The sequence below is a fragment of the Protomyctophum parallelum genome (assembly GCF_964188405.1).
Source record: "Protomyctophum parallelum genome assembly, chromosome: 18".
NCBI classification, from domain to species: Eukaryota; Metazoa; Chordata; class Actinopteri; order Myctophiformes; family Myctophidae; genus Protomyctophum; species Protomyctophum parallelum.
The window spans coordinates 33,096,025-33,121,849 of record NC_139716.1 but is presented as its reverse complement, the minus strand read 5'-3'; the positions used below and the strand labels follow the sequence as shown (position 1 = coordinate 33,121,849).

The 25,825-nt window shown below is 43.5% G+C and overlaps 1 protein-coding gene across 1 annotated transcript; it reads right to left on the bottom strand.

Annotated features, from left to right (window-relative positions):
- Positions 1–5,346: 5,346 nt before the first annotated feature.
- Positions 5,347–25,115, bottom strand: usp12b (ubiquitin specific peptidase 12b). Its single transcript, XM_083788946.1, has 10 exons — positions 24,961–25,115; positions 17,266–17,346; positions 16,462–16,545; positions 15,788–15,917; positions 14,701–14,990; positions 13,955–14,031; positions 12,130–12,213; positions 10,862–11,059; positions 7,470–7,548; positions 5,347–5,484 (listed from the first exon to the last, which is right to left on the bottom strand). The coding sequence occupies exons 1-10, from the start codon at positions 25,006–25,008 to the stop codon at positions 5,383–5,385; spliced, it is 1,173 nt and encodes a 390-aa protein (XP_083645072.1). The 5' UTR covers positions 25,009–25,115; the 3' UTR covers positions 5,347–5,382.
- Between the last annotated feature and the right edge of the window lie 710 nt (positions 25,116–25,825).

Here is a 25,825-nt window from a genome sequence, read left to right as displayed (position 1 = left end):
TAGTCTTCATTTTGTATTAACTCAAAGGAAATACGTTTTGGAGCCATACATGACCACTACCTTTTTTGTGTTGGCGATTACTTCCAAGCAAGCACTTCTTTATATTCCAATAATAACATCTGTATTATGTACACACAAAATTAAAACAACATTAAACCCGCAATAACAATGTGAGCTGCCTACGCGAGAATGGTACACAATTAGGATGGGGGCAGATTGGCAGAAGTCAGCATAAACATTCACGGAAATATTGGTATTTCCTTAAAAGAAGAAAAGAAAAAAGTAAAGAATATATTTCCAAAGACTTGTCCTAGCCAAAACCGAGAGCTGTCTTTTGGTGGACAACCACAGTGATTCGTCAGTGACAACCTGTCACTGGAAATCAGCTCAAACTGCAGTTAATCAGAATGCAGCGAACACATAGCCAGTACAGCCCCGATATATTATCGAGTCATCATTTCCTTTCTTTGCATTGTCTGACATGTTTTATGCCACATAATGTAACACCAAACAAAGCCAAGTCAAGTTGGCTCCGCAAATTCAGCCAGTAAGTAAGGGTGTTTTCAAACCTGAAGCATACATTTCTTTCCAGTCGCTTCAATCTATTTACTTTGGTCACACAGGTCAGGTTGGTTTAAAAAAATAAAAATAATAAAAAAATCACACACGTGTGAACTGAGTGGTGCAATTCCCCCCCCCCCCCCCCTCTCTCTCTCTCTCTCTCTCTCTCTCTCTCTCTCACTCTCTCTCATTAGAGTCACTACCCCTCTCACTGTTTCTGGCGCCCCCTACTGCTATTATTAAGTCACATACTCATGCTCACACAGACAGACAGACACACACACAAACAAACAAACACACAGACACACACACAAACAAACAGGTACGAAGACATTGCAAGCTGGTTGTAGGAGTGGTTTGCACCACTCAAAAAGTCCCTTCGCTGCTGTCGCACGCTGATTGGCTGTAGACATAGTAATTTAACTTTGGGAGAGTAACCAAATGGACCCGCTCGTCAATATATAATTCCTGCTACTATATCATTCATCAGCAGCAGAAGCCAAGATACCAGGCGGCCGTTCGCATCGCCCCGTTCGCACCGGCATTGACTTTGTATGTATTCGCGCTGCTCTAACTATTCAGGTCTGAACGCAACTTTAGTTCTGGTGACTTATTGAAATCCACCCAACCTCAGCTCGGTACATGGAGGTAAAATGTGATGGGTGTGTCTCAATTTGACAATGTAAAGTAGCCTCGCCTTGCGACCATACGGTACTGTCTGTACAGTATTTTGCGTTGAATGTCAATGTCGCGTGTTAAAGGTTTTTCTTTAACCGATAGGTTACAGATATATACTTAGAAATGGAGGCCAAATATTATAGGTTTTATTTACAGTATATTTAAGAAATATTACTGGAGGAAAACAGTTTTGTGGAATACTTGTTTGGCTGAAACTTCATAAATAACATTTCACGAACTACTTCAGAGAATTGAGGCACTCTTCATTGACCCATTCAGGACGGGAACCCCTTTTGGTGTTTTAAGCATTATGTTATACTTTAGCTGTTAGCAGATCTACAAGCTCATAGCTCAGCTTGTAGATCTTGAAAAATCGTGAAAATGTGGCGTAAATCTTTTTATATATATATTCTTTAATTCACAGTGAACATTTCTAACTCAAATCTTTGCTTCTGGTGGGTTTTGTGGAACAACATATTTTCAGATGGGGTGTCCTTGACATGAAATAGTTTGAAAACCACTGACATAGAAACATAGGTTTTTCAGGTAAAACTGTCGGGATTTAGAGGACATTTTGTAGAATCTGGCTTCAGTCCTAAATGGGTTAAAATAATAACTGAACTGTCACTCATCCACGGTACAAAATACATCACTTTCTAGGCTAGCCCCAGAAGTGCATGGATCCATTTGCTTTCCCTCTAGCCCTAGAACGAGGATCGTTTGTAAACCACGGCCAGCCCAGGAGGGTGGAGCTTTTGGACTTCTTGTCACTTCGCACAATAGTAAAATCCCACACACCTACTGTAGGCTATCTTGGGTTCAAAGAAATGAGCAGGTCTCGGAATTGTATCACATACTAAAAAAACAACAACAACAACTCAAAACATAAAAAACAAGGTTTGGTTTCATTGTGCGTAAAAAAAAAAAGAACATGAAGTTGAACATGTTCATTCTCAACCGTTCAGCTCAGACTGGTTAACCACTACTTGGAACCTTCCGTTACCCCCTGTACACAAAATCTATTCGCCGGAAATAGGCGATCTACAAAATTGTCCATGTTTGCAGAATGTTTGCCTCTTATTACGGTAGTTCTCAGAATAGGAACGCTGGGGTTCAAGTGATCATGGGGAGGGAGAAGCTCGATTCCTGCCAATAGCCACTTTTTTAAGCATTTTAACAGCGGGGGAACAGCGAGCAACACATTAATTTAATTGGCTATCGCCTAATCGCCCGCTATTGCCGGACGATGTCGCCCAAAAGGTACATTATTTTCATATTTTAGTTAGGGTTCCATAGGGATCTGTAACTGTATATGGGGGTGCCGGCAATTAAAAGGATCCCTGGCTAATAAGACAAAGTGTGCACTTGTCAGTCAGTCCGTCCGTCACCGTCAGTCACGCCTCCATATATGAAGATCACAACACTGACCTCATCAAACCCTGGATAGCCATACATGGAGAAGACTGGATCATCACCTAGATCTGCATATATGGAGCCGGCCAGCAACTCTACATCTGACCTCCAACCTCAAACCCTCCATATACGGAGCTGACCTGTTCTGACATGCCATATGTTGATCCTTCCCCACCAGTCCTTCCTCTTCGATGTCTCCCTTTTGACGGATACCTGTCCATTCAAACTCTAGACGGGCCCGCCCCAAAGTTCTAAGCGCAACTGCGCCCGGCAGCCGGCGAGTTCTCAACAGGCCCGAAAATGAAGGCCCGGCCCTACCTGGGTCCTAACTGGGCTGGCCCGAGGCCACCGTCTGGCCTTACTAATTAGCACACATTTTACACCCTACCCGGCCCAAAAAACGCAAATTAAAGAAAAAGGGGAAAAAAAGGTCCATATATGGGCATTCCCAGACCTCAGGGCGTCTTACTGGGAATGCATTATGGCATATTTGTCTTATTAGCCAGGGATCCTTTTTAAAAAGTTTGAAAGGTGTAGTCAAGCACCTCGATCAGGCGGCTAGCGATGAGAACCAACTCACAGTGCGATACAAACAGATTCAAATAAGTGCAGGAGAGAATAACGTAGTAGAGGTGGGATCTGACGACAGCCATGTCAAACACATCAGAAGAAGACATTAAACATGACTCAAAAGGCCTGTATGTATAGTGTGACAATGATGGGTTGTCACAAGACAGCAAGTAAAGTAGTATGTAGTTGTAGTACCTAGCTAGGCCTGTCACAATTATTAGTACATAATCACCTAATCGCAGTTATTTGAGATAATTACAATAATTTTTTTGCATGCTTTATTAAAAAAGCAGAAATAGCAGATCTACAAGCTTTCAAGACTTCACAAAGTGCTTACAAGACGTCACAAAGTGACGCAAGTTTACAAGACGACTTGTAAGCTTGTAGATCTGCTATTTCCCTATTTTTTACACATTTTTCGAAAGAAAAAAATATAAAAAAAACGATTAAATGTGTCAGTGATTTCTTTGTATATTTTAGTCATTTGTTATATCTGGCCTGTGCAATTTGTGATTATGAAGACTAAAAGCCAGAAATACAAATTGTAACGTTCAAAGAAAATAATAATAATAAAAATAAATCGTTATTATTTGTGACAATTAAATAAAAGCCAGGGCTATTATTTGCAGTTTCTTCAGCCTAATTGGAACTGTAACCAAATAATGGCCCGGTGCAGGCCAGTGCAAAAATAAATAATAGCCTATTGCAAATAGCCGCCTGGTTCCTTTTAAACGCCCGGGGTCCAAAACGATTTAGCATAATATGCAAAATAACGCCCAGGCTACTATTTGGAAATATATGGTAAAATAAAGTTTAATTCAAAAGACTACGACTAAAACTAAATCAAAATTTGCTGTCAAAATCAACACTGGGCTGCTCACACCTATTTATTTTACCTATTTAGCATAATAGTAACAATTCTCTTCCACGGGTAAATGCACAGGTGAATACACTAGCTGCGTTAAGTCCATTGTGACGTTAAGTGTTCAATCATTGTTAACAGCACCACTTCATAGCAAACCACCTTTATCTTTAGCATGAAGCTAATAAAGATTAGCCTCTATGGCACTGTTTCCCCAAACAGTGGGCATTTGTGGGTCGCAGACACATTTTTATGGGCCAGAAGTAAATGTCCCTTTGCTTTTGGTTTCCTACATTTTGTTTAATTACTATTATTTCAAATTCCATCAACAAATACTGAAACAAAGTACTGAAAATAGCCGATCTACAAGGTCACAGTGCGGTGCAAAGCTATGCGTTGTGAGCTCTGAAATCGGCTGTTTTCACTAGTTTGGGTCCCGGGGAAATGTCCAATCTCTCTTTTGGGGTCTCCAGCTAAAAGGTTTGGGAATAACTGCACTATGGTGTTTGCAGATTTTTTTTTTTTTTGTTAAAATACACACACAGAAAAAAGGCATGTTAGAGAAGGTGTACAGTATGTGTTCCCAGCTCCGTAGCTGTGTTTCCACCATAATTATGTGAGGAATATAATATAATTTTTTACTGTAAGGAAACCGAGTCGTACTTTTTGCCTTGGTCAGACAGAGGCAAAAATGTCTTTCAGATTTCTTGTATCAATCAATCAATCGTCCCCACTAAGGATTGGAAGAATGCCTCTGTCTCACCTCTAATAAAGAGACACTTTTCTTAGGCTACGCTGTCATATTTTTTCAAGGTAACCACTTAATCTCTCTCTATATATAAAAATTACTTTGGCGTACGACAAATAGCGAGAATAGGTAGCTCACAACGCATTAGCGAGCTAGCTTGCAGATTGGCTATTTTCACTATTTTTGAAAATGTAAAAAAAAAATCTAAAACAAAAAAGGCCCAAAATAGAGGCCCGCAAGTTGAAAGTGAACGAAAGAACGTTTCAGGCTGCTGCATTGTGGGATACGTCTGGAGGACTGAATGATCGCCATTACCGGAGGCCATCTCAACTTTGAGCAACATCACAAACACCGCGGTCGAGCCGCGCGGCATTTCCACTGCAAGGTCCGCCTGCAGGAAATAAAGCCTGAATACTTATATGGGCGTGATGGGCGGAGCCTGTGTGGCAGCCATTATAGGCCCACTCCCGCTCTCGTTAGTGAGCGTCGACAGTCCGTTCGGGCTCCACCGATTGATCGGCTGTTTTTTTGTTTGTTTTGTTGTCGTTTCTCAGTCTCTGGACTGGTAGAACAGGATATAACCTGACTCAGAGTTCTTGGAAATGTCCGACGTCAGCCCGTAGAACTCCTCGATCGCCTGGGCGTCGATTTTCTGCAGAGGAAGCAAAGGAGGAGATAAAAGAGAGGTGGAAATTAGAGACCCCGCTACATTCTTATTAAAGACATTCCATAGCCCATAAATAAAATGAATTTCAGTTTTTGTATATTCTATATTTGCTTGTTTAATAAATATGTTATCAAATAGAAACTTTAATGAAATCTATTTTTCCCCCCAATTTACTAAATATTGGTCAAATCAACGGTAATCTGTGGTCTCCAAAATAGTGATCGCATTCAGACCCAAATATCTGGCATCAGTTGGGCTCTAACATAGATTGACGATTTTTGACACATTTTTTAAATAAGATATCAGTCAAAACATATCTATAGGTCAGGAGGACACTCCAAAATCAGGATCGTATCGACCCCCCAAAAAATGTGGCATCATTAGGGTCCAACATACACAACAATATTCAAAGAAATGAGCGATATTTTTAAGGATAAAAATTCAGAGGGATTTAGGCGATTGTGTGGCAGGCCTTGATGGATTCCTGGCCATGAGGAGGCCATTCTGTGAGCTATGTGCGATTGTGCGGTTTCCTTCAAACCGCACCGAACGTGAATGCAGCGAATATTATTATGCTTAATTATTATCCTAAATGCAACACGTCCAGATTCACCTCCAGTACTTAAAGCCTGCGTGCGACAGAACATCGACATCAAACAGGCTGTGCAGTATGTGTAGTAGTGTGACAATGACAGTGGCTTGTCGACGGATGGCCAGTCACATATTGATGTGTCATGTCTCGATGGCAGCAGTTCTGCCATGGGAGAATGGCTTTGACAAGGACCTACAACCTAATAATGGGAGAGTGTGTGTGTGTGTGTGTGTGTGTGTGTGTGTGTGTGTGTGTGTGTGTGTGTGCATGTGCGAGTGAGTGAGTGAGTGAGAGAGAGAGAAAGAAAGAAAGTGAATAAAGAAAAATAATGAGCGAGGCACAGAGAGAGCAGGAAGTACAAAAATGCCAGAAACATAGCGACATAGCATAAGATAGAAACATGGTGGACAAAGACCAAAACGCCATGGCAACCGTGATAAAAGAACACAAATAAAACATGACGGCTCGGCCCCATGGACGGAATTAGCCATTGGGGGAACTGGGCCGACGTGTAGCGAGCTTGTAGAGTCTATTTTCCGAGCGCAACCGAACATAAAATGACTTGTCTTTTTGTTCTATGTTTTTGTCTTCTTTGTTTTAGTAGTCATCACTCATCATAGCTTAGTCATTTAGTTTTCGTCTGTGAAAAAAAAGGTAGTCGTCATAGTTTTTAGTCGACGTTTCAAGAACGTCCCTCAGCTCCTGGTCTACCACAACAGATGTTGAAGGGACCGCCGTCCCATCGTAGTGGAAAAACTACTACAATGGGGATTTGTGGCCTAATGCATGAATACCGTATCCGTTTGGTGGAAACCGCATACATCCAAAACTGTAACTTTTCAGCACTCAAATTCCAAAGTAGCAACGTAAATGGTAAACCATTTATATAGCGCTTTTATCCAAAGTGCTTTACATACAGTAGACATTACATTCATACACAGATGGCAGAGGAAACCATGCAAGGCACCAACCTGCACATCAAGAGCAATTAGGGGTTCAGAGTCTTGCTTAAACACAATCAGTGCCGGAAAGACATGGCCGCTTTTACTCTGATGCGAGCATGTGGATCTGCTACCTTTGATGCTTTTGTGTGACGCTGTAGTGTGAGTCAAACTAAAGATATTGGGCGGCAGTGGATAAGGGGGTACAGTGGCTGCTTGGGAGCTGTGAGGTTCCCAGTTCGATCCCGGGCTCCCCCAGAGTTAGTGTCGAAGTGTCCTTGAGCAAGACCCTGAACCCACTAATTGCTCCCGATGAGCAGGTTGGTGCCTTGCATTGGTGTATGAATGTGATGCACAATCTCTGTAAAGCGCTGGATTTGGATAAAAAGCGCTACATAAAATGCACCATTTGCCATTTAAAGATTAGATCAGCTCACCTCGACGATGTCGTCGTCAAACAGCAGCCAGAAGCCATGACTCTTTACGATGGTGATGTAATGACCACGGTTAGGACCACTGCACAGGAACGCGCGCACACACACACACACACACACACACACACACACACGCACACACAGAGTACACAGTATATGACACGTAAGTTCATCTTCATATAATGTTGTCCTCCGCTTTCTGAGCTGTCCACACAGCCCACCAATGAGACGCAGAGGGAGTAAACAGAAATTATGATGTCACTGGTAGGCAGGTTTCTGAACTGTCCACAGGCCACCAATGAGACGCAGAGGGAGTAAACAGAAATGATGATGTCACTGGATGATGTCACTGGCAGAAATGGTGCCATGTGATACTAAGTGAGCACCAATATGAAGATGGGTAAAGCACTCCTTTAAGTATACCTGGTTTTCACCGTAGCACCACCCACCTCAACTTAAGCCACGCCCACATCTGTTGTATGATATTAAGGGGAGGGGCAAATGTGTACCAATAAAAACACCTGCGCGAATCAGTGTTGTTCCACCTGCATGACATCAGTTTGTGTTGTGAGTGACATCGAACCATAGATTTGTCAGCCTATATAAAGTGTTGCAGATGTCAAGAGATGGGAGAGAAATACTGAGAGTGCTTGAGAGAGAACCAGGCAGCCTGTGAGATAGTCAGTCTCAGACAAAGAGAGGTAGACATGCTGTGCTGGTCAGTGTCCATGCCAAGAGGACCACAGACAAGTACGTTCTTAGGTTGTGCTGCTGGACCAGTGGAGGACAAGGTGTATTCCTTTGGAGGGTTCTTCCATGATGGGAAGAAATACAACAACAAGGATCAGATTGATGTGCACGTCTTCAACACAGTGAAGTTGTGCTGGACGACGTTGCCCCGGGTGACAACCGGAAGAGGAAAATGTTCCCTTGATGTTCCCTCCATGTGCTACAGACACACAGCTGCACTGATAGAATATATCATCTACATCTGGGGTGGGGTGGTGAACTGTAAGACTGTAAGAACTGTAAACACCTGGTTATACACTACCACAGGGGACAGGGTCAACATTCTTTATGCATTTGATGTCGACACCCACAGATGGTTCAAGGCCAAGTTTTCCGGAACTGTTCCAGAGGCGAGGGGCCACCACTCAGCCTGTGTCTTGGGGAAGGTCATGTTTATCCATGGAGGATGGAACCCACTGACTGGACAAACTAATGACACCTACAAGTTGGACACCACCACAATGACCTGGTCTTTAATCAACATGGGAGGCATTCCACCACCTGTTTCATCAAAGCACTCTGCCACCATAATAGGGACAAGGATGTTTGTATGTGGGGGTGTGTGTCACCAAGACAACATCAGAGTGTTTGACACAGAGACCAACTGTTGGTCAGCTCAGCTTCTTCCAGAACAACCTTACAATCATGCAGCCTTTGCTTACAATGAAGAGCTGTACATATTTGGTGGCACTGGCAACAGCCCTGATTCAAGGAAGTTTTTGAATAATCTGTGGAAATTGAATCCCAAGACCCTCTCATGGAAGAAGATTGAGCCCAAGGGGAAAGATCTGAGTTTGTTGGGTACAATGTGCTGTTGCATGGTGGGAGATTGTGTAATCCTCTTTGGTACAACTCTCGTCGTACAGATCTTGTACTTAAGGCCTAGTCTGAAGACATTATGCAAGCTAGCAGTCATTCAGTCCCGTCTGGAGCACTCAGGTCTCCCACACAACATCAAATGGGAACTATCAGCAATGACAACAGCAACATGCAGACAAGCTTGGAGCCAAGCCAAGCTTGGATTCTCACCAATGAGACGCAGAGGGAGGAAACAGAAATGGTGCGCCATGTGATACTAAGTGAGCAGTGAGATGGGTAAAGTACTCCTAGTATACCTGGTTTTCACCGTAGCACCACGCACCTCAACGTAAGCCACGCCCACATCTGTTGTATGATATTAACACTAGCACGTCGGAGCGGTCTTTCTGACCGATTTTGAGATTTCGAAGTGGATTTTCTTTGCCCATGAAGTCTTGAGAAAGTTCCTCTTGCATGACTTTTTCGATTAAAATCATCTCTGTTTTTTTCCCCATCTGAAACATTTTGTAAATATGAATATACTTATATCTGCTCTTTTTTGCCCAAATGACTGCCGTCACCCTTTTTTCCCCACAAGCAGTGAAGTTCACACCTCCCTCCCGGCTGGAGACAGGCATTGTTCAAGCTAATGGGTCATTTGCATTCCAACTACTTACACATGTAGGCAAACTTACATTACGAATGTACTCACAACATCAACATGTAGACTAAATGTTGTTTTAGAGGTTATATTTGTTATATGCGGTTTGCAGAAATAACAATGTCTGGTGGTGATGATAAAAATAAATAAATTATCCTGATGGTTCGGAACTTGGGAGGGCACGCTAAAACCAGCATTATATTTATAGCCTGCTGCTGTGGATTGTTCCACAGCCTATTCTGGCATATAAATATCGCCAGCTCTTTGTCAGTCAAAAGATAACAGTTCTGTCCGTCCTTCTTTGTCTGTAAACTTTTCTGCAAGCGACCAGTGGAACTGATTTCCACGCATGCACGGCTTTCCTTTTTTCTCTCTCTCCCTCTCAGGGAGGCATGTAAATGTTCATGAATTCAAGTAACGGTGAGGTATGCGGAAGTGCATTTTAGATAACGCTGTAGCACTATTTGTGGCGGTGATGTGTCACATGACTTGACCTATCCTATGGTATATAAACCGTGCTGCTATAAACCTGCTGCGGCTGAGATGTGGACCTCTGGAGCTGGCAGAATCTATCAAATATATATTAATTACATTGATGCGCCCGGCCCTTTACCCAGACACGTGTAGCCTATAATGTTTCCCCCATGACAATATATAACTATTTTTTCTTTTAATATATTTTTTATCCCACGATTTTGTAACCCATTTTTCACCCCTGTGTCAATCATCTAATGTGATCCTGGGCTCTACAGCAGATCTCCAAGCTCACAACGGTTGCGTCCTCAACGCGATGTGATGCTTGTATGTCAGCCGTTAAGTTAAGTTAAGTTCCAAGACACCCAGACCTTTCTTTTCCTTCCATTGAGGTTTGGGGGATCTGTTGGGAAGGCGTAATTCTATTCTACGTCCGAGCAGCATAGACATGGTAACGCCCCGCCTGTCTCCGATTGGCCTACCGACACTGCCCGTCTTGCCCCCATGGTCTCAACAGACTGTCCTCCGAGACGTGAGGTTACTCCGTGTTGGGGAATAATACAAGAGAATGACAGCTTGGCACACGCGACAGTACCTTATAACTAGATTAGTCATAGTTAGATTCCAGGTGACACGCACGCACGCGCACGCACGCACACACACACACACACACCTTCCGCAGTGGACGACGACGGCCACCAGGTCGTACATGCGGTCGGGGTTGGTGGCGTCGCCCGACGTGTTGAACAGCCGCAGCTCCAGCGGGAAGACCACGCGGTACGACAGCTTGGTGTAGCGGTGCAGCTGGTCCATGTACTTGAAGCGCTTCAGGTGCAGCGCCAGGATCATGGGCAGCTTCTTTACGCGCATCCTGAAGCGGCATGGGGGGGGGGGGAGGCAGTCAGAGGGAGCGAGAGGGAGGGAATAATTCAGTTAGCCCATTTAGAGGCCGATTAAAAAAAAAAGAGGCTTATATGTAATTGGCCGTCGACCTCCATCTGAAAATATATTGTTCCAGGGACCCCCCCAGAAGCAAAGATTTGAGTTAAAAACGTTCACTCTGGAAGAATATATATTCAAAGAGGGAAAACCCTTGGCCTATGGCAAAGTAAAAACAAAAAAGCAATAAATAACCAATAAAACGTGTGTGTGTGTGTGTGTGTGTGTGTGTGTGTGTGTGTGTGTGTGTGTGTGTGTGTGTGTGTGTGTGTGTGCGTGTGTGTGTGTGTGTGTGTGTGTGTGTGTGTGTGTGTGTGTGTGTGTGTGTGTGTTGGTATGTTATTGGTAAGGGAGATATGTGTAATAATAGTTGCCTTTTTCTATGCGTATGACTCATATCCTTGGTGAGGCTACCGTATACAGTATGATATGAAGGCATTCATGAGGCCGTTTCATCTCCTGCATATTCCCAGCGGCTGTGTACTGTAATGTATGCATATTATGAAGCAAGTGTGTGTCAAGGAAACCAAGGTGCTTCACTATACCAACATTCAATCTCGTTGTCGGTCTACGATCTTTGAGTTTGTCCAGCAGGTACAACTTAACCCATTTAGACCTGACGCCGATTCTAAAAAAAAAAAAAGGCTTCTAAAGACAGTTTTCTGAAAAACCTATGTTTCTATGTCAGTGGTTCTCAAACTATTTCATGTCAAGGACCCCCGAAACTATATGTATTTGGCCGCCGACCCCGACCTGAAAATATGTTGTTCCAGGTTTCCCCCCCCCAGAAGTAAAGATTTGAGTCAAAAACGTTCGCTCTGAAAGAAAATATATTAAAAGATTTAAGCCACATTTTCTAAAACAGATCTACAAGCTCATATACGTAGTGCTGCACAGAGTGCCGCACTATATGAGCTTGTAGATCTGCAATTTTTCAATAGCTAAAGTAGAACATAATGCTTAAAACACCAAAAGGGGACAGCAGCAGGTGAATGCTCTTACCTTTTCTGCGCTTCCTGTTTGCTCCGACACTGCTCACAGTAGTACTTGTATTCACTACACAGCGTCTCTGTGTTGCTGAAGCCCCTGTAACACACACACACACACTTGAAGTCACCGTTCACACACACACTTGAAGTCACCGTTACACACAGAACAGCATCTTCTGTTCTGGGGGAACATTAAAGCTGTATAGGAGGGGCTAGCGCCCCTCAAACCCCTGAGGGGTCCCGGACTGACTCCCTGTTGAACGCCCCTGCACTACATTCAAAGAATCAAGGTCTGGTAACATGACTCCTGGTTAAAAAGGAAGGGGAAAAAAAGGTACATATTGGATTATACTAGATGGCTCCATTGTGTTCTGAACTCTTAGATGTTGGTGAATCTCATGACTTTATCTGACATCTGATCACAGTATCACTGTACAGTATAAAATGTACCTGATAGAGGCATCCGATAACTGTACCTGTACATCATGGACTGATATAGAATATGATATTACGATATTTACACAGGACAGGGGAAGGATCGGAAAAGAGCCCCTCACAACTGAGAGCCGCGAAGCGGGTCCAATCCAGCCTGAAACTATGCCTAAACCTAACCTAAACCTCATAGAAACAATGCCTAAACCTAACCTAAACCTCATAGAAACAATGCCTAAACCTAACCTAAACCTCATAGAAACAATGCCTAAACCTAACCTAAACCTCATAGAAACAATGCCTAAACCCAACCTAAACCTCATAGAAAGTAAACTATGCCTAAACCTAACCTGACAAAGGTGACAGTGCATGCACATCCACTCTAGCCCAGGCGCTGCGGACAAACGGCAATACAGGAGGAAAGAATGGAGTCCGCAACACTTAATTAAGAGGTGTATTAAGATTCAACGTTTCGATCACTAGAATCTTCTTCCGGAATCTCTTTCCTGAAGAAGATCCTAGTGATCAAAACGTTGAATCTTAACCCATTTAGGCCTGACGTCGAAATGTAAAATAATATCTTCTAAATCATGACAATTTTCTGAAATATTTGAGGCACATTTTAACGAAAAAGAAAAAAAGCAGACCTACAAGCTCTATGACCTATGAGCTTGTAGATCTGCTATTTTTTAAATGCTAAATTATAACATAATGTTTAAAACACCAAAAGGTGTTCCCGCCAAAAATGGGTTTAAACCAGTGGAGCAGAGTATCCTTACCAGTGTTGCATACTCTATTCTTTCCTCCTGTGTAAACCTAGCCTTACCCTCATAGAAACTATGCCTAAAACCTTAACCTTAACCGTAACCTCATAGAAAGACAACCTCAAAAACACGCCCATCCAGGCCTGGGCCGTGGCTCAGCGGTCCAGGCACCCTGGCTGGTAATCCAGTCTGGCAGTGTGCCAGCCAGGTTCGACTCTCGCTCCCGACGGCCTTTACGGCATGTCACCCCACCCCCCATTTCCTGTCAGCCTATATAAAAAATATAAAATATTTATCTCGCTACTTGTATTTTATTTCCTTGTTTTATGGTGAATACTTGTAAATGTATGTGAAGTTGTTTGTGTGTATGAGTGTATAATGTATATATATACAGTATTCTGTGAAAGTATGAAACAGCTGAGGTTGTGAAAAAAGTAAAAAAAAGCAGTTGCAAGAAGCATTTAAGCTTTTAATTCTGTGAAGTTGCCTAAACTGAAATAAAAACAAAGTTAAAAATAAATAAATAAAATAAAATAAAAGGCAAAAGCCACAAACAAACATTTAAGAAAAACATGCCCATCCACGGTGGAAACCCCCCAGAAAAGAGGGCCGGTCTCCTCCCGTGAGGCTCCGGAGCTTTACCTGAGACAATGTGTGATGGACGTGTTCTGCTCCACGTCTACCGACAGGTCCAGGAAGTCCTCGTCTTTACTGCTCACCTGAGGAGCCAGAGGAAACACGCACAAGGTGGCGGGTGCATACTTAGTTTAGACTAGTCACTGGTTAGACACGGGTTAAGGTTGGGTTTAGGTGTGCTAAGCCCCGTGGGAGGTTAGGATTAGGGTGAGGGTTTGAGATAGGTTGTAGTTGTAGGACTAATGACTGGTCTAACCAAATTACTAGTTTAAACTAAGTACTGTCTAGTACTGCACCCGCACAAGATCGTTCAAAAAGGGGAAACACGCACAAGGTCACTCCCTATTTTTCGACCAATCACAACACTTCATTCACAGAGCGTCAACGTCATTTCCTTTAGCGGTACTTCCACCAAAATCCCGATACTTCCAAGTTGACGATGCGATACATGGACGATATTGGTTCATTATGGCGATACGACCAACACTATTCAACGATTTAAAATTGATACAAAGAAATTTAATCTGCGGGAAAGATGTGGACAGGGAAAATATATGAATATGCATATAAATAAGTAAACACAGGGACATTATATTTGAACAAAACGATACGATGTTGCTCTTTACATTTCGATATACTTCGATTCTTTACATTAAAATAGGTTTTTCGATGCGGTTACTATATCGTTGCTCTCCCAGGCCCAGCTGATGGATATATCGATACAGATAATTCACTACCAATTCGTCACTCACAGCTTCACAGTTGAGGCATCGAGTCTCGTTGGTCAGCGTCCCCTGAAAGATCTCATGAACCCACGTCTGCTGCGGCTGCTGCTGCTGCTGCGTCTCCTTCCCTCCTCCTCCCTCTCCTCCTTCTCCTCCCCCCTCTCCTCCTCCTCCTCCTCCTCCTCCTCCGTTCTGCAGCAGCTTGCCGTTGTGCTGCCGCTCCTGGCCCTTCTCCTCCTGCAGGAGGTCGGCGATGGTGTTCAGGAGGTAGTTGAGGAACTCATGGGCGTCCTGCTGCATGTAGTTGTCAAAGAGCTCTGGGAGAGAGAGATGGAGGGAGAGAGAGAGAGAGAGAGAGAGAGAGGGAGAGAGGGAGAGAGGGAGAGAGGGAGAGAGGGAGAGAGATGGAGGGGGGGGAGAAAGAGAGAGAGAGAGAGAGAGAGAGAGAGAGAGAGAGAGAGAGAGGAGAGGGGAGAGGGAGAGATGGAGGAGAGAGAGATGGAGGAGAGAGAGATGGAGGGGAGAGAGAGAGAGATTAACAGAGATTGACTACCAAGCACGTCATATTATGTCGCATCAAATCCAATGCTCTTTTCAGAGCGAGCTCTTATTTTGAAGACCAAAAAACCTGCGGGCCGTGAACCGGACATCTCTCCCTCCCCCTAAAGGTTCTGTCGGACGGGGAGCGAGTGACGCGGGCGACAAACTTGGTTCAGCGACAGGTCTGCTCCGGGTCTCCGGGCGCGTATAGCGGGCGCCTATAGTGTACAAAAAAAGCTCACCAACAAATCCTGGCCTCTATACTGCCTACCCCTGGCCAGCCGGGGTGCCTGATGGAGGGGAAAGGAACCGGTTGGAATAACGTGTTCCTTCCACGCGCTATATACGTCCCGCCAGGGAAACTCCCCCAGGTCAGGAGAAAAGAAGCGGCTTGGACTCCTCATGCATAGAAGGGAAGCATGAGGTCAGTCCGTTGCTCTCTACAGGTTGGCAGAGCGAATAGCGAGTAGAGAGAGTAGCGCCTCGACTTCTCCGTGCGTCCTAAATAAAACGCGCGCCTCTCGTTGAAAACGTATTACGATAGGTGCGTCCGAAAAGGCCTTTTTTTTGGTACCGTTTTCTTTCCTCAGGCGTGAGATGAACTTCTTAGGAGGGATGACTCCGACCTTCTTCTTCTGTGTGGCGATGCTGTTGAACAGGTCAGCCAGACAGGTGAGCAGGGACTCCTTACGACGAGGCTGCACCTGACACACACACACACACACACACACACACACACACACACACACACACACACACACACACACACACAAACAAATAATTTGATGACCGGCGGAGACTCGGCTAAAGTCGAACTCTATTCATCAAAACCGTAATCGAAAAGAATAAATCGCTAAGAAAATAATCAAAAGCTGCAGCGCTAAAAGTCCACCCGCTTCGAATGTTACCAACCGATAATCACTAGTAATAATAATAATATAGCAGTATTGTGATATTAACCTGAGGGCCACATTAAGTGAAAGTGGGGGCCGCATGTGGCCCCCGGTGCCGGGGTTGCCCATGTATGATTTAGGGTTAGTGTAATAGTCGGACAACGCGACCAACTCTGCGTTTCCTAATCACAGCCAGTGCATTCGAGTGATAAGTAACCTAGTGGTGGTAATCGGTTGATTTTCATTCAAATCCGCTACAAAGTCAAGTAAGTATAGCGACTTGAATAAGTGTGAAAATAACTGCTGTGGGTGTGGTAATGAAGATGTGTCGTTGGTTGCTCAGTATGTCGTTTACCTTGTACGCCAGCACTTTCTCTCTGAAGGGCCGACAGAAATACAGAGCCTGCAGCACCGAGTTACAGTAGCAGGTGTTTCCAAACTGCAAGGCGACGAGGAGATGGAGAAACACAAGACATACAAGAGACCAAAGATTATTAATCACAAGAGATACAGATACCAAAGATTATTAAACACAAGAGATACAGAGACCAAAGATTATTAAACACAAGAGATACAGAGATTATTGACCCATTAAGACATGAGGCCGATTCTAGAAAATCAGTAGCTCTCAATCTTTTTCATAATTAGCCCTTCGCTAAGTCCCTCCCCAACCCGTCCTTGTCCAATAGGCACGTTAACAGCAAGCTGTCCTTCTCCCCCATAGAGATGCATGTTAAATGACGGGATTTATCCATATCAATAATCGATCATTTCAGTAGAAAGCGCATCAAAATGTCTTCTAAATCTAGTCAACCAGGCCTGCAGTAGGCTATGCACTGGACAAATTTGCATGACATTATTTAAATAAACTAGTAATACAAGGAAATGACAGAGGGAGAAATCAACTTTTAACGACCACCCGACAGTTTTCATGTTGCACGGTAAGACTACGATCATTAGTATTATTGCCATCACCTGGGTGGGTCAGTCGTGTAACTTTCCCGACGTTAAGCTGCCTATGTGTTCAACAACACAGCCATGCAAACAGCTATAAAAAAAAGCTTTTTCATTGTTATTCGGTTTACATTTCTGACTAATTAAGTATTCAATCAATCAATCAAGTAGCTAACAAATTAACAGCTGTGACCGACACACTTACGTTGACCAATCCAAAGTAGTGTTCATTGACGGGGAACTGTTCCGGTCCGATCTCCTTCTCCAAGGCAGAGGCATTGGCGCCCTGAGAACGACAAAGCCAGCACACTCAACCAATCACAATCCGCTTGTCCGTCGCACGCCACAGATTCACAGGTGTAAAGAAGTGGGTGCAATTTGTTTTGTTTTGTGAAAAGTTGCAAACAAAAAACCATGACGAACAATGTTCGACGACTACCCTTTTTCACGACGCATGACAGTGTGACGCGTTGTGAGATCTGCTATTTTCAGCATGCAACCGAGTGTAAAATCAGGCTTTAGTTACGACGCCATCAAGGCCTGCCAAAATATATTTTAGTTGACGACGTACAAGTGAACATCTCTGTATGATTGCATGCAATATCCAGACCCCCAAAGCGGGAGTGTCTCTGGGGGTCCTCCCCCAGAAACGTCATAATATAGTAGATGAAAAGTTCCTGTGTTCTGGTGCATTTTGGGACTCTGGTAACCAAATCCAGGAGAAATGACAATGCAGGTCCTGCGAAGAGATGTGTTTGCGTCTGCCACCAGTGAGTGAATGAGGTGAAACCATGTCAGCGGTTAGAAGTGCTGTCTAAAACGACAGAATCATATAATCACATAATCACAGCGACTCCTTCTAGAATTCCACAAGTTGTCTGCGGTTTCGTTCTTGATTGGTTAAACATAGCCTACTACTGATGTAGTTATCTTTAAAAAAAAAAAAGAAAAGAAGAAATCCAATGTCTTGCCTGTGGTGTGGTTGAACGTGATTAATGTCCTTGAGACAACATCAAACTGTCTAGTCTAGTACAAACGCCACTCACGCAGCCAGTTAAGCCTATAGTGAGTCTGCCACGTTCTAAAAACAGCCTGCCTTCGTTGCACATCTTTCATCTGCACAGAGCCCTCACAGAGCCCGGCTGGCACTGACGGAAGGGAAGCATATAATATCACCGCATCAAACCTTATATCCCCAAATTTTAACTTTCTATGTTTTCTTGTAAATTAATGCCCTACTTTCTGCGTACAAGTGTCCCGCAAATGTAGGAAAAATGTACGTACAAGCTCTGCTAGATCTGCTATATTTTTTTATATATTTGATCTTGTAGATCTGCTATTTTTCAATATCCAAAGTATAACATAATGCCTGAAACACCGACGTCCTGAATGGGTCCACCATTGCGAGCTGTGATAAACAAACCGTGTTGTTATCGCATTGTTGCCGACTGTCGCGTTTGATTTCCACACATCGAAGGTCAAAAGTTGACGACAGCATTTTAAGGTCAACGGCCCCGCAGGTGAGAACGCTGACTTAGCTCCCCTGTGTGCGTGCGTGCGTGCGTGCGTGCGTGCGTGCGTGCGTGCGTGCGTGCGCAACATCTTTCACAATCCCTATTGAAAGGATTTACTGGGTGTCATTGGCAAAAAGTCAGAAAGAGAGAGAGAGAGATATATGCCCCTACATCATGGAAAACTCTACATCAAACACTAAAAAAACAATACCTTTTAAATCTCCCCTACCTCAATATGTAATTGTTTTTAACTTATTCACTATATCATTATATCTAATCTCTATGCCTTACTTGTACATTTGTTTTTGTGTTTTATATCTGTATGTGTCTTAATTGTTGAATTTGTGCATGCGATCTCGGCAGCATTGCAAATGAGGGTGAACCTCAATGCTCTTTGAGAATAAATGAAGGTTTCAATCAATCAATATACAGTAGAGCAGTGGGTCTCAACATGTGGCTTGGGACCCCCAGGCACATGATTTTTTTATTAGATTTATTTTGTAAAAATAAAATACGAAAGAAATCACACCTGTGTGAACTGAACGGTGCAACTATACATTTATTGTAGTGTACTGTGTTCTGTGCTGTACTTTGATTATTTCTGGGAAAGATCTTGGAGAAATCACAGTCCGGGGAGTCCCTGGAACATCCAGACCCCCATGGGAACGCGCCCGCCGCCCAGGGGGGCCTGCCCTGTTCCGGTGAGCCTTCCCGCGTCCGAAACGGTCGAGAAATGACAGAGTTACCGCGTTGCAGCTTTCCGTGCTCGGACAGACACGTATACATACTGTAGGCCTACATACACGTACATACTGTAAATACAAACGTATGCGTAATTGAGTGGAGGCAGAAAGGCAGAAAGAAAAGGACCATCAAAAGTAATCAACAAACTATACAAACTGGTCAAACATTGGCCAAATTGTCATTAAATAATAAGAAAGAGGCAAATATTGTGAAAATAGCCTACACATTGCTCACGGAGCGTTGCGAGCTTCTAGATCTGCTATTTTCAACATATGTATGTGTGGAACCCGAGTCAAACTAAATTGAATGACTCGAGAACTTCTACAATTACAAGTCCTTGTCGGGTGCGGGCCGGACAGCTTGCACTGCCATATGAGACCCATGACAAACTTCCAGGATTCCCCCCGGGGCACGGATGTGTCTCGTTGAAGACAGTGGACACAGCAAACGTCGATTTAAAAAAAGGCTTCTAAATCCTAAAAAAATCTGAAAAACCTATGTTTCTATGTCTATGGTGCTCAACCTTTTTCATGTCAAGGACCCCCAGAATTATCTCTATTGGGCCACGGACCCCCATCTCAAAATATGTAGTTCCAGGGACGCCCCAGAAGCAAATATTTTAGTTAAAAATTATCGCTCTGAAATATATATTCAATGATTTGCACCACATTATAACAATTTTTCAAAAATAGCAGACCTACAAGATCGTAGCGCGCCACTCGGTGGCGCGCTATGAGCTTGTAGGTCTGCTATTTTTCAATAGCTAAAGCACAACATAATGCTTAGAACACCAAAAGGGGTTCTCGCCCAAAATGGGTTAAGTGTGAACCTGTGATGATGATGTGACAATAATATAAAATGGATTCTTGATTCGAGCACAGCTCTCACGTGCACAGAGAGACACAGAGAGCAGGAGAGAGAGAGAGCGAGACTGCAAAAGAAAGACACATAAATGAACCCCGGCCTATACAGAGTGGGGGAAGAGAGGAGGAAAGGTGATGATGATGAAAGGGCGACTGTGGCTCAAGAGGTAGAGCAGGTCGTCCAATGATCCATGGGTCGGCGGTTCGAATCCCGGCTCCTCCTTGTCTACATGTCGAACTGTCCTTGGGCAAGACACTGACTGAACCCCAAATTGCTCCTGATGTGCTGGCTGGTACCTTGCATGGCTTCCGCCGCAATCGGTGTGTGAATGTGTGTGTGCATGGGTGAATGTAATGCACAATCTATGTAGAGAGCCTTGGATAAAGGCGCTATATAAATGCACCATTTACCATTTATGATGACGGAGGTTTGTCCTCCAGTAGAGAGAGAGAGTGACTCTACCAGTTATTAGTCATCATCACGCTACAACGGCAAGCCAAGGAACAGCAGGACAACGCGGTTATATATATTGATGCTGTCGGGCAGGAACAAAACCTCTCATCTCCGTAATAGTCCGTATTTTAACCTTTTGTTTTTCCTTCACAATAAGAATAATGGATATTTGGAGGCAATGTGGGGTTCTAGCCTCAGGTCCCAGGCCTTACTCATCTAAGAAGAGAAAAGCCTGGTCACAAACCTAAGTCCAGAGACGATATCGGCGGAAGTGTCAGTCCGGAACATCCGGCAGATGTATTTCCCCCGGATACGATATTTTTCCGACCAATCACAAAAACACTCGTTTCATTCACGGAGAATGTAAACTGTTTTGTAAAGAATCAGTGTCATTTCCTTGAGCGGTACTTCCGCCAAGATCTCACAACTTCCGCCCCAAAACAAAGCGTCTACTGCGTCTACTTGCGTAGGTGGGGTTCCGTGTCTTGCCCAAGGACACTTCCGACAGGAGGAGTCTGCAATCGAACCGCCGACCCACGGATCATTGGATGACCTGCTCTACCTCCTGAGCCACAGCCGCCACATAAATGAATGAATAAATGAATGAATGAATACTACAGCCTGAAAGGTTTTGGACATTTGAGGTTTCCGCCCGACAAAGACGATATAAATGCCGTCATTGGCTGTGTTTAGTAAATATTAAGCTCAGTGAGAGAATCTGCTCCCATATCAGAGCGCGCTGGTTTTTAACATTGTACTGTACTTGTACTGTTCTCAAACTTCTACAATTCAAGGGTCCATTTGGGGTCCATTCGCCTCAAAGGACCCATAGGGTCCCCCCTAGACCCACCCACCGTCATAGAGCACTCTGATATTAGTTATTAATGTACAGTACACATACACGTGATAACGTTGCCGTTCCAATACGATCATAATAGATGATACATTTTGGCAGCTGGCTGTGCCGCAGCAGATCCCTGACATCTGTCTGACCGTCTGTCTGACTGTGGAGTGGACTGTCTGCATGTCTGTCTCCCCGTCAGTCTGTCTGTCTGTCTGGGCTGAAAGGCTCAGTGGCTGCTATAGGATAGGTTACAGTCGCGGCGGGCCTCCTGGGTTATTCTGCTGCTGCTGCTGCTGTTGTAGCTGGGAGCAGTGTCGCACAGCCCCCCCAGTCTGCTGCCAGGGCAACTTAGTTACGCAGCTAAATGAACAAAGGACAATAACAGAGCTGTCAGTTGTCAGCAGAGAGAGAGAGCGAGAGAGAGAGAGAGAGAGAGAGAGAGAGAGAGAGAGAAATGACGTTTGTATACTTCCTTCCACTGTGGTTACCAATTGTTGTGTTTTCCGAGGGGGGGCTAGTATGGCTGCCTTCCCTACACTGAAGTTTTTTTTTAGGAAAATGCATTCTTAAAAAGGATGCAAGATGTCATGGACTAAACTACATCAAAGCAGTCTAAAAATCATGTAACGACGCAATGCAAAATATGTCAATAGCAATACATTATACAACAAAATGACAATAGGTTCACACTAATGTTTTAAGTGTACCACTCTCCAGAGCACAACATATTACGGGGCAATGGTCTCTATAACGAATAACTCTTCCTACCTCCGGGCCACTTCCTGACTTCCTTCACAGGCGTTACCGATGATACTAATTAAGGCACTGTTCCAAATTCGTGTGCTGTGGCTCTCAGACTTTTAAATTTAAAGAACGATTGTTAAAGTGCAGCTGCTACACCCGTGTGAAGTGAGGGGCGCTAATATATTAAAGTCTAACTCATGTTCATTAGGTGATGTAATGGTGATGTAAAACAAACGGTGCCAACACAAACATTAAATGACATTAACAATAATGACGTAATGAGGGACAATATGACGTAAATTTTCTCTTCATTGTCAATGGCGTTTTTAAAACAAACATTGAACTAAAAACAAACATTAAACCTCACAACTGGAAAACTGGAAAACTGGAGACCTGTAAAGTTTGGTGACTCAAGTCTTAGTTGGTCTGTTTTTACTCCAGTGTCTGTTTACAAACTGCCAACGTAAACAACAGCAGCCCAACTCTGTAAGGAACAAGAAAAAAAATAAACAAATCTAAACTTGCCCAATTGTTAAAGTTTATAAGGTTTCCACTTTTGTCTTTACATTTGGCCAAAGAAAAATGCATTTTCTAATCAAACAATATTATGGAATTTGTACCACGTAGGCTTAGTACGGCTTCTTCATTTCATGTAAACAGCATTAACCCATTCAGGGCGGGAACCCCTTTTGGTGTTTTAAGCATTATGTTATACTTTAGCTATTGAAAATAGCAGATCTACAAGCTCTGAGATCTACAGTATGTAGATCTGCTATTTTTGAAAAATGAGCTTGTAGATCTGCTATTTTTGAAAAATCTTTCAAATGTGGCACAAATCTTTGAATATATATTCTTTCAGAGCGAACTCAAATCTTTGCTTCTGGCGGGTTCTGGGGGGGGGGGGGGGGCGACGACATATTTTCAGATGGGGTCGGCGGGCAAATACATATAATTCTAGGGGTTTATATGTAATAATCCTAAACTTATTCCAAACCTTAACCTCTTACCTATGCATAACCCTAAACTTATTTCTAACCTTATTCTCAGTCAAACAGAATAAAGAATGCAAGAACCGTGGCACCGAGCGGTCGGCGTGATTGAGGTCGGCGGGAAAAAATCGAGGGGCGAGATGGTTTAGGGGCGACCGTACCTGATAGTCAGGGGTTATCATCAGAATAATGTCAAATCTGGGAATACATTACCAAGAATTTTCTTCACCATTGACCAATGTGTTTGTATAGGTGTCTACGAACATATTCCACATTGGTTTCTATTCTACCACCCTAGGGGATTTTTTGACAGCTGCTGAAAGTTGGGGTACCACACAACCATTATAAAAGGCAAAATGTTCTAAATGTCATTATGCTTAAGCTTTAAGTAGCATGTGACATGTCAAACTAGGGGGTTTTCATTAATCTGAATCCATTCAAAGTTTTGCCCGAAAAACACTCCTTGGGCTAAAAAGGTCCATAGCCGTCGTCACAAATGTGATGAGGTCAGACTATTTGGGCACATTTGGGCAAGTGGCTATGGCTGAATTTAGTGTTTTTCGTGCAAACCTAATGCTTGGAATTGGTTCAGAATCATGAAAACCCCCTAGTTTGAAGCGCCACATGCTACTTAAAGTATAATGAAATTTAGAAAAATTTGCCATAAATTGGTTGTTGATGGTACACCAACTTTCAGCAGCTGTCAGAAATTCCCCTAGGGTGGTTGAATAGAAACCAATGTGGGATATGTTAGTAAACACCCTTACAAACACATTGGTGAAAATTATTCTTGGTAATAGATTTATTCCCATATTTTATTAATACCCCCTGACTATGTCCTAAATGGGTCAATAAGTTATAACACCGTTACTCAATGTGTTGTGCTGCAATGATTCATCATAACCATTGTGTATTGCTGCTACAGACAGTATGTCTGTGTAATAACGCTGCAGGGTCATGTAATGCAGATGAAAAATGTGTCACAATCACAATAGTCAAAATAAATGAAAACATTAAAAGGTAACGTTTTAACCTCTAAGAATAACCAGCCTTTACTTATAACTGGTGAGGACAAAAAAAACATGTCGCAATGTCCCAACAAAGTGACATCAGAAGATCAGATGTTAATTAATATGCGACTGGAAAACCATAGCCTTGAATCAAGACCATCATCATAGCTGCATTTTATCGATTCTGACGTTTGCACAGACACATCGTAGATGTGCAAATATCAAGATCGATAAAAGTACATCTATGATAGTCTTGATCCAAGCCTAGGAAAAGCACACATCTCCATCACAAGATCTCTGACACGAAATGTGTCAGAAACAAAACAAAGCTGCAGCTAGGACACAGATGTGTGTGTAACAACAAAGTGGACAATAACTTTCTGTTAATCCTCTCATCATCATCATCTCTGTCACTCACACACACACACACACACACACACACACACACACACACACACAGTGTCACACACACACACACACACACACACACACACACACACACACACACACACACACACACACACACACACACACACACAGTCACACACACACACACACACACACACAGCTCACTTAGCATTAGCATGCTGGGCTAGCTCGCCCTGCCTGGACACAGTGGACAGTACTGTGGAGTACAGTGACGTGCAGAGCAGAGCACGGAACGGGACAGCATTTTGGGGACCACCACCGGGGGCCGGACGGGTAATAATAATAATTAATAACGGTTCAAAAACATACCATCGTACAAATCGAGGCGATCTTTCGGACTGTCATCAGTATTTCCATCCGTAAGCCGCCATATTGGACCGATAACCCCGGTGTTGAAATGGTTTCACAGCCCCGATGCAAGGCTGCAGAGTTACTCCGGGGGGAGAAATAAGCTTCTTGTTCCAGAAGCCTTTACGTCCCTCAGTCCGGGTCCACAATGATGATGATGATGATGAGCTGGAGACTGGATCCCATCGTCCAAAGGGACGGTAGGTGGGGCCAGGCGTGCTGGTTTCGTCGATTGGCTCTCGTTGGTTGTCAAGGCAACAGCTTGGTTTTGCTGTGTGAAGTTGGATGTGCAGTGCAGTGCATTGACTGACTCAACCCTGTTTTTATGTGTACGTCTTTATGTTCTGAATGAATTGAAAATGGAGGACCCTTATGTAAACAAGTCTTAGTGCTTTATCTGACTTTATCCTTTTAGCAGATTTAGTATGGACCTGTACCCAATATACAAACTGTTAATACTAGCCTAATTTCAATCAATAAATAAAGTGTCAAGAGAGAACAATATTTATTCATTCATTCATTCATTCATTCATTCATTCATTCATTCATTCATTCATTCGTTCGTTCGTTCGTTCGTTCGTTCGTTCGTTCGTTCGTTCATTCGTTCGTTCATTCCATGAATGAATACTTTCTCTAATAACAACCTAAAACATAAAACCAAAGTTGTCCTTTAACCTCTTAAACTCCACGGGGGTCCGGGAGGGAAAATCTAAAATATCGGAGTTGGAACCTGAGACCTTGACCAGCCCCATTTACCCGCTGAGAGCTGTTCATGAGGTGGACAGCCCCAATCCCCCGCCGGCGGGGAATTGGGGCTCAAAAACCC

What these genes read in the sequence shown, in the direction of transcription:
- usp12b (XM_083788946.1), bottom strand. Translation starts at nt 25,008, where the DNA reads ATGGAAATACTGATGACAGTCCGAAAGATCGCCTCGATTTGTACGATG. An exon ending in ACGCCTGAGGAAAGAAAACG is followed by an intron (nt 14,991 to 15,787) that starts GTACCAAAAAAA and finishes TCTCTCTCCCAG; the next exon opens with AGCTCTTTGACAACTACATG. An exon ending in GATGCCTCAACTGTGAAGCT is followed by an intron (nt 14,032 to 14,700) that starts GTGAGTGACGAA and finishes CTGGCTCCTCAG; the next exon opens with GTGAGCAGTAAAGACGAGGA.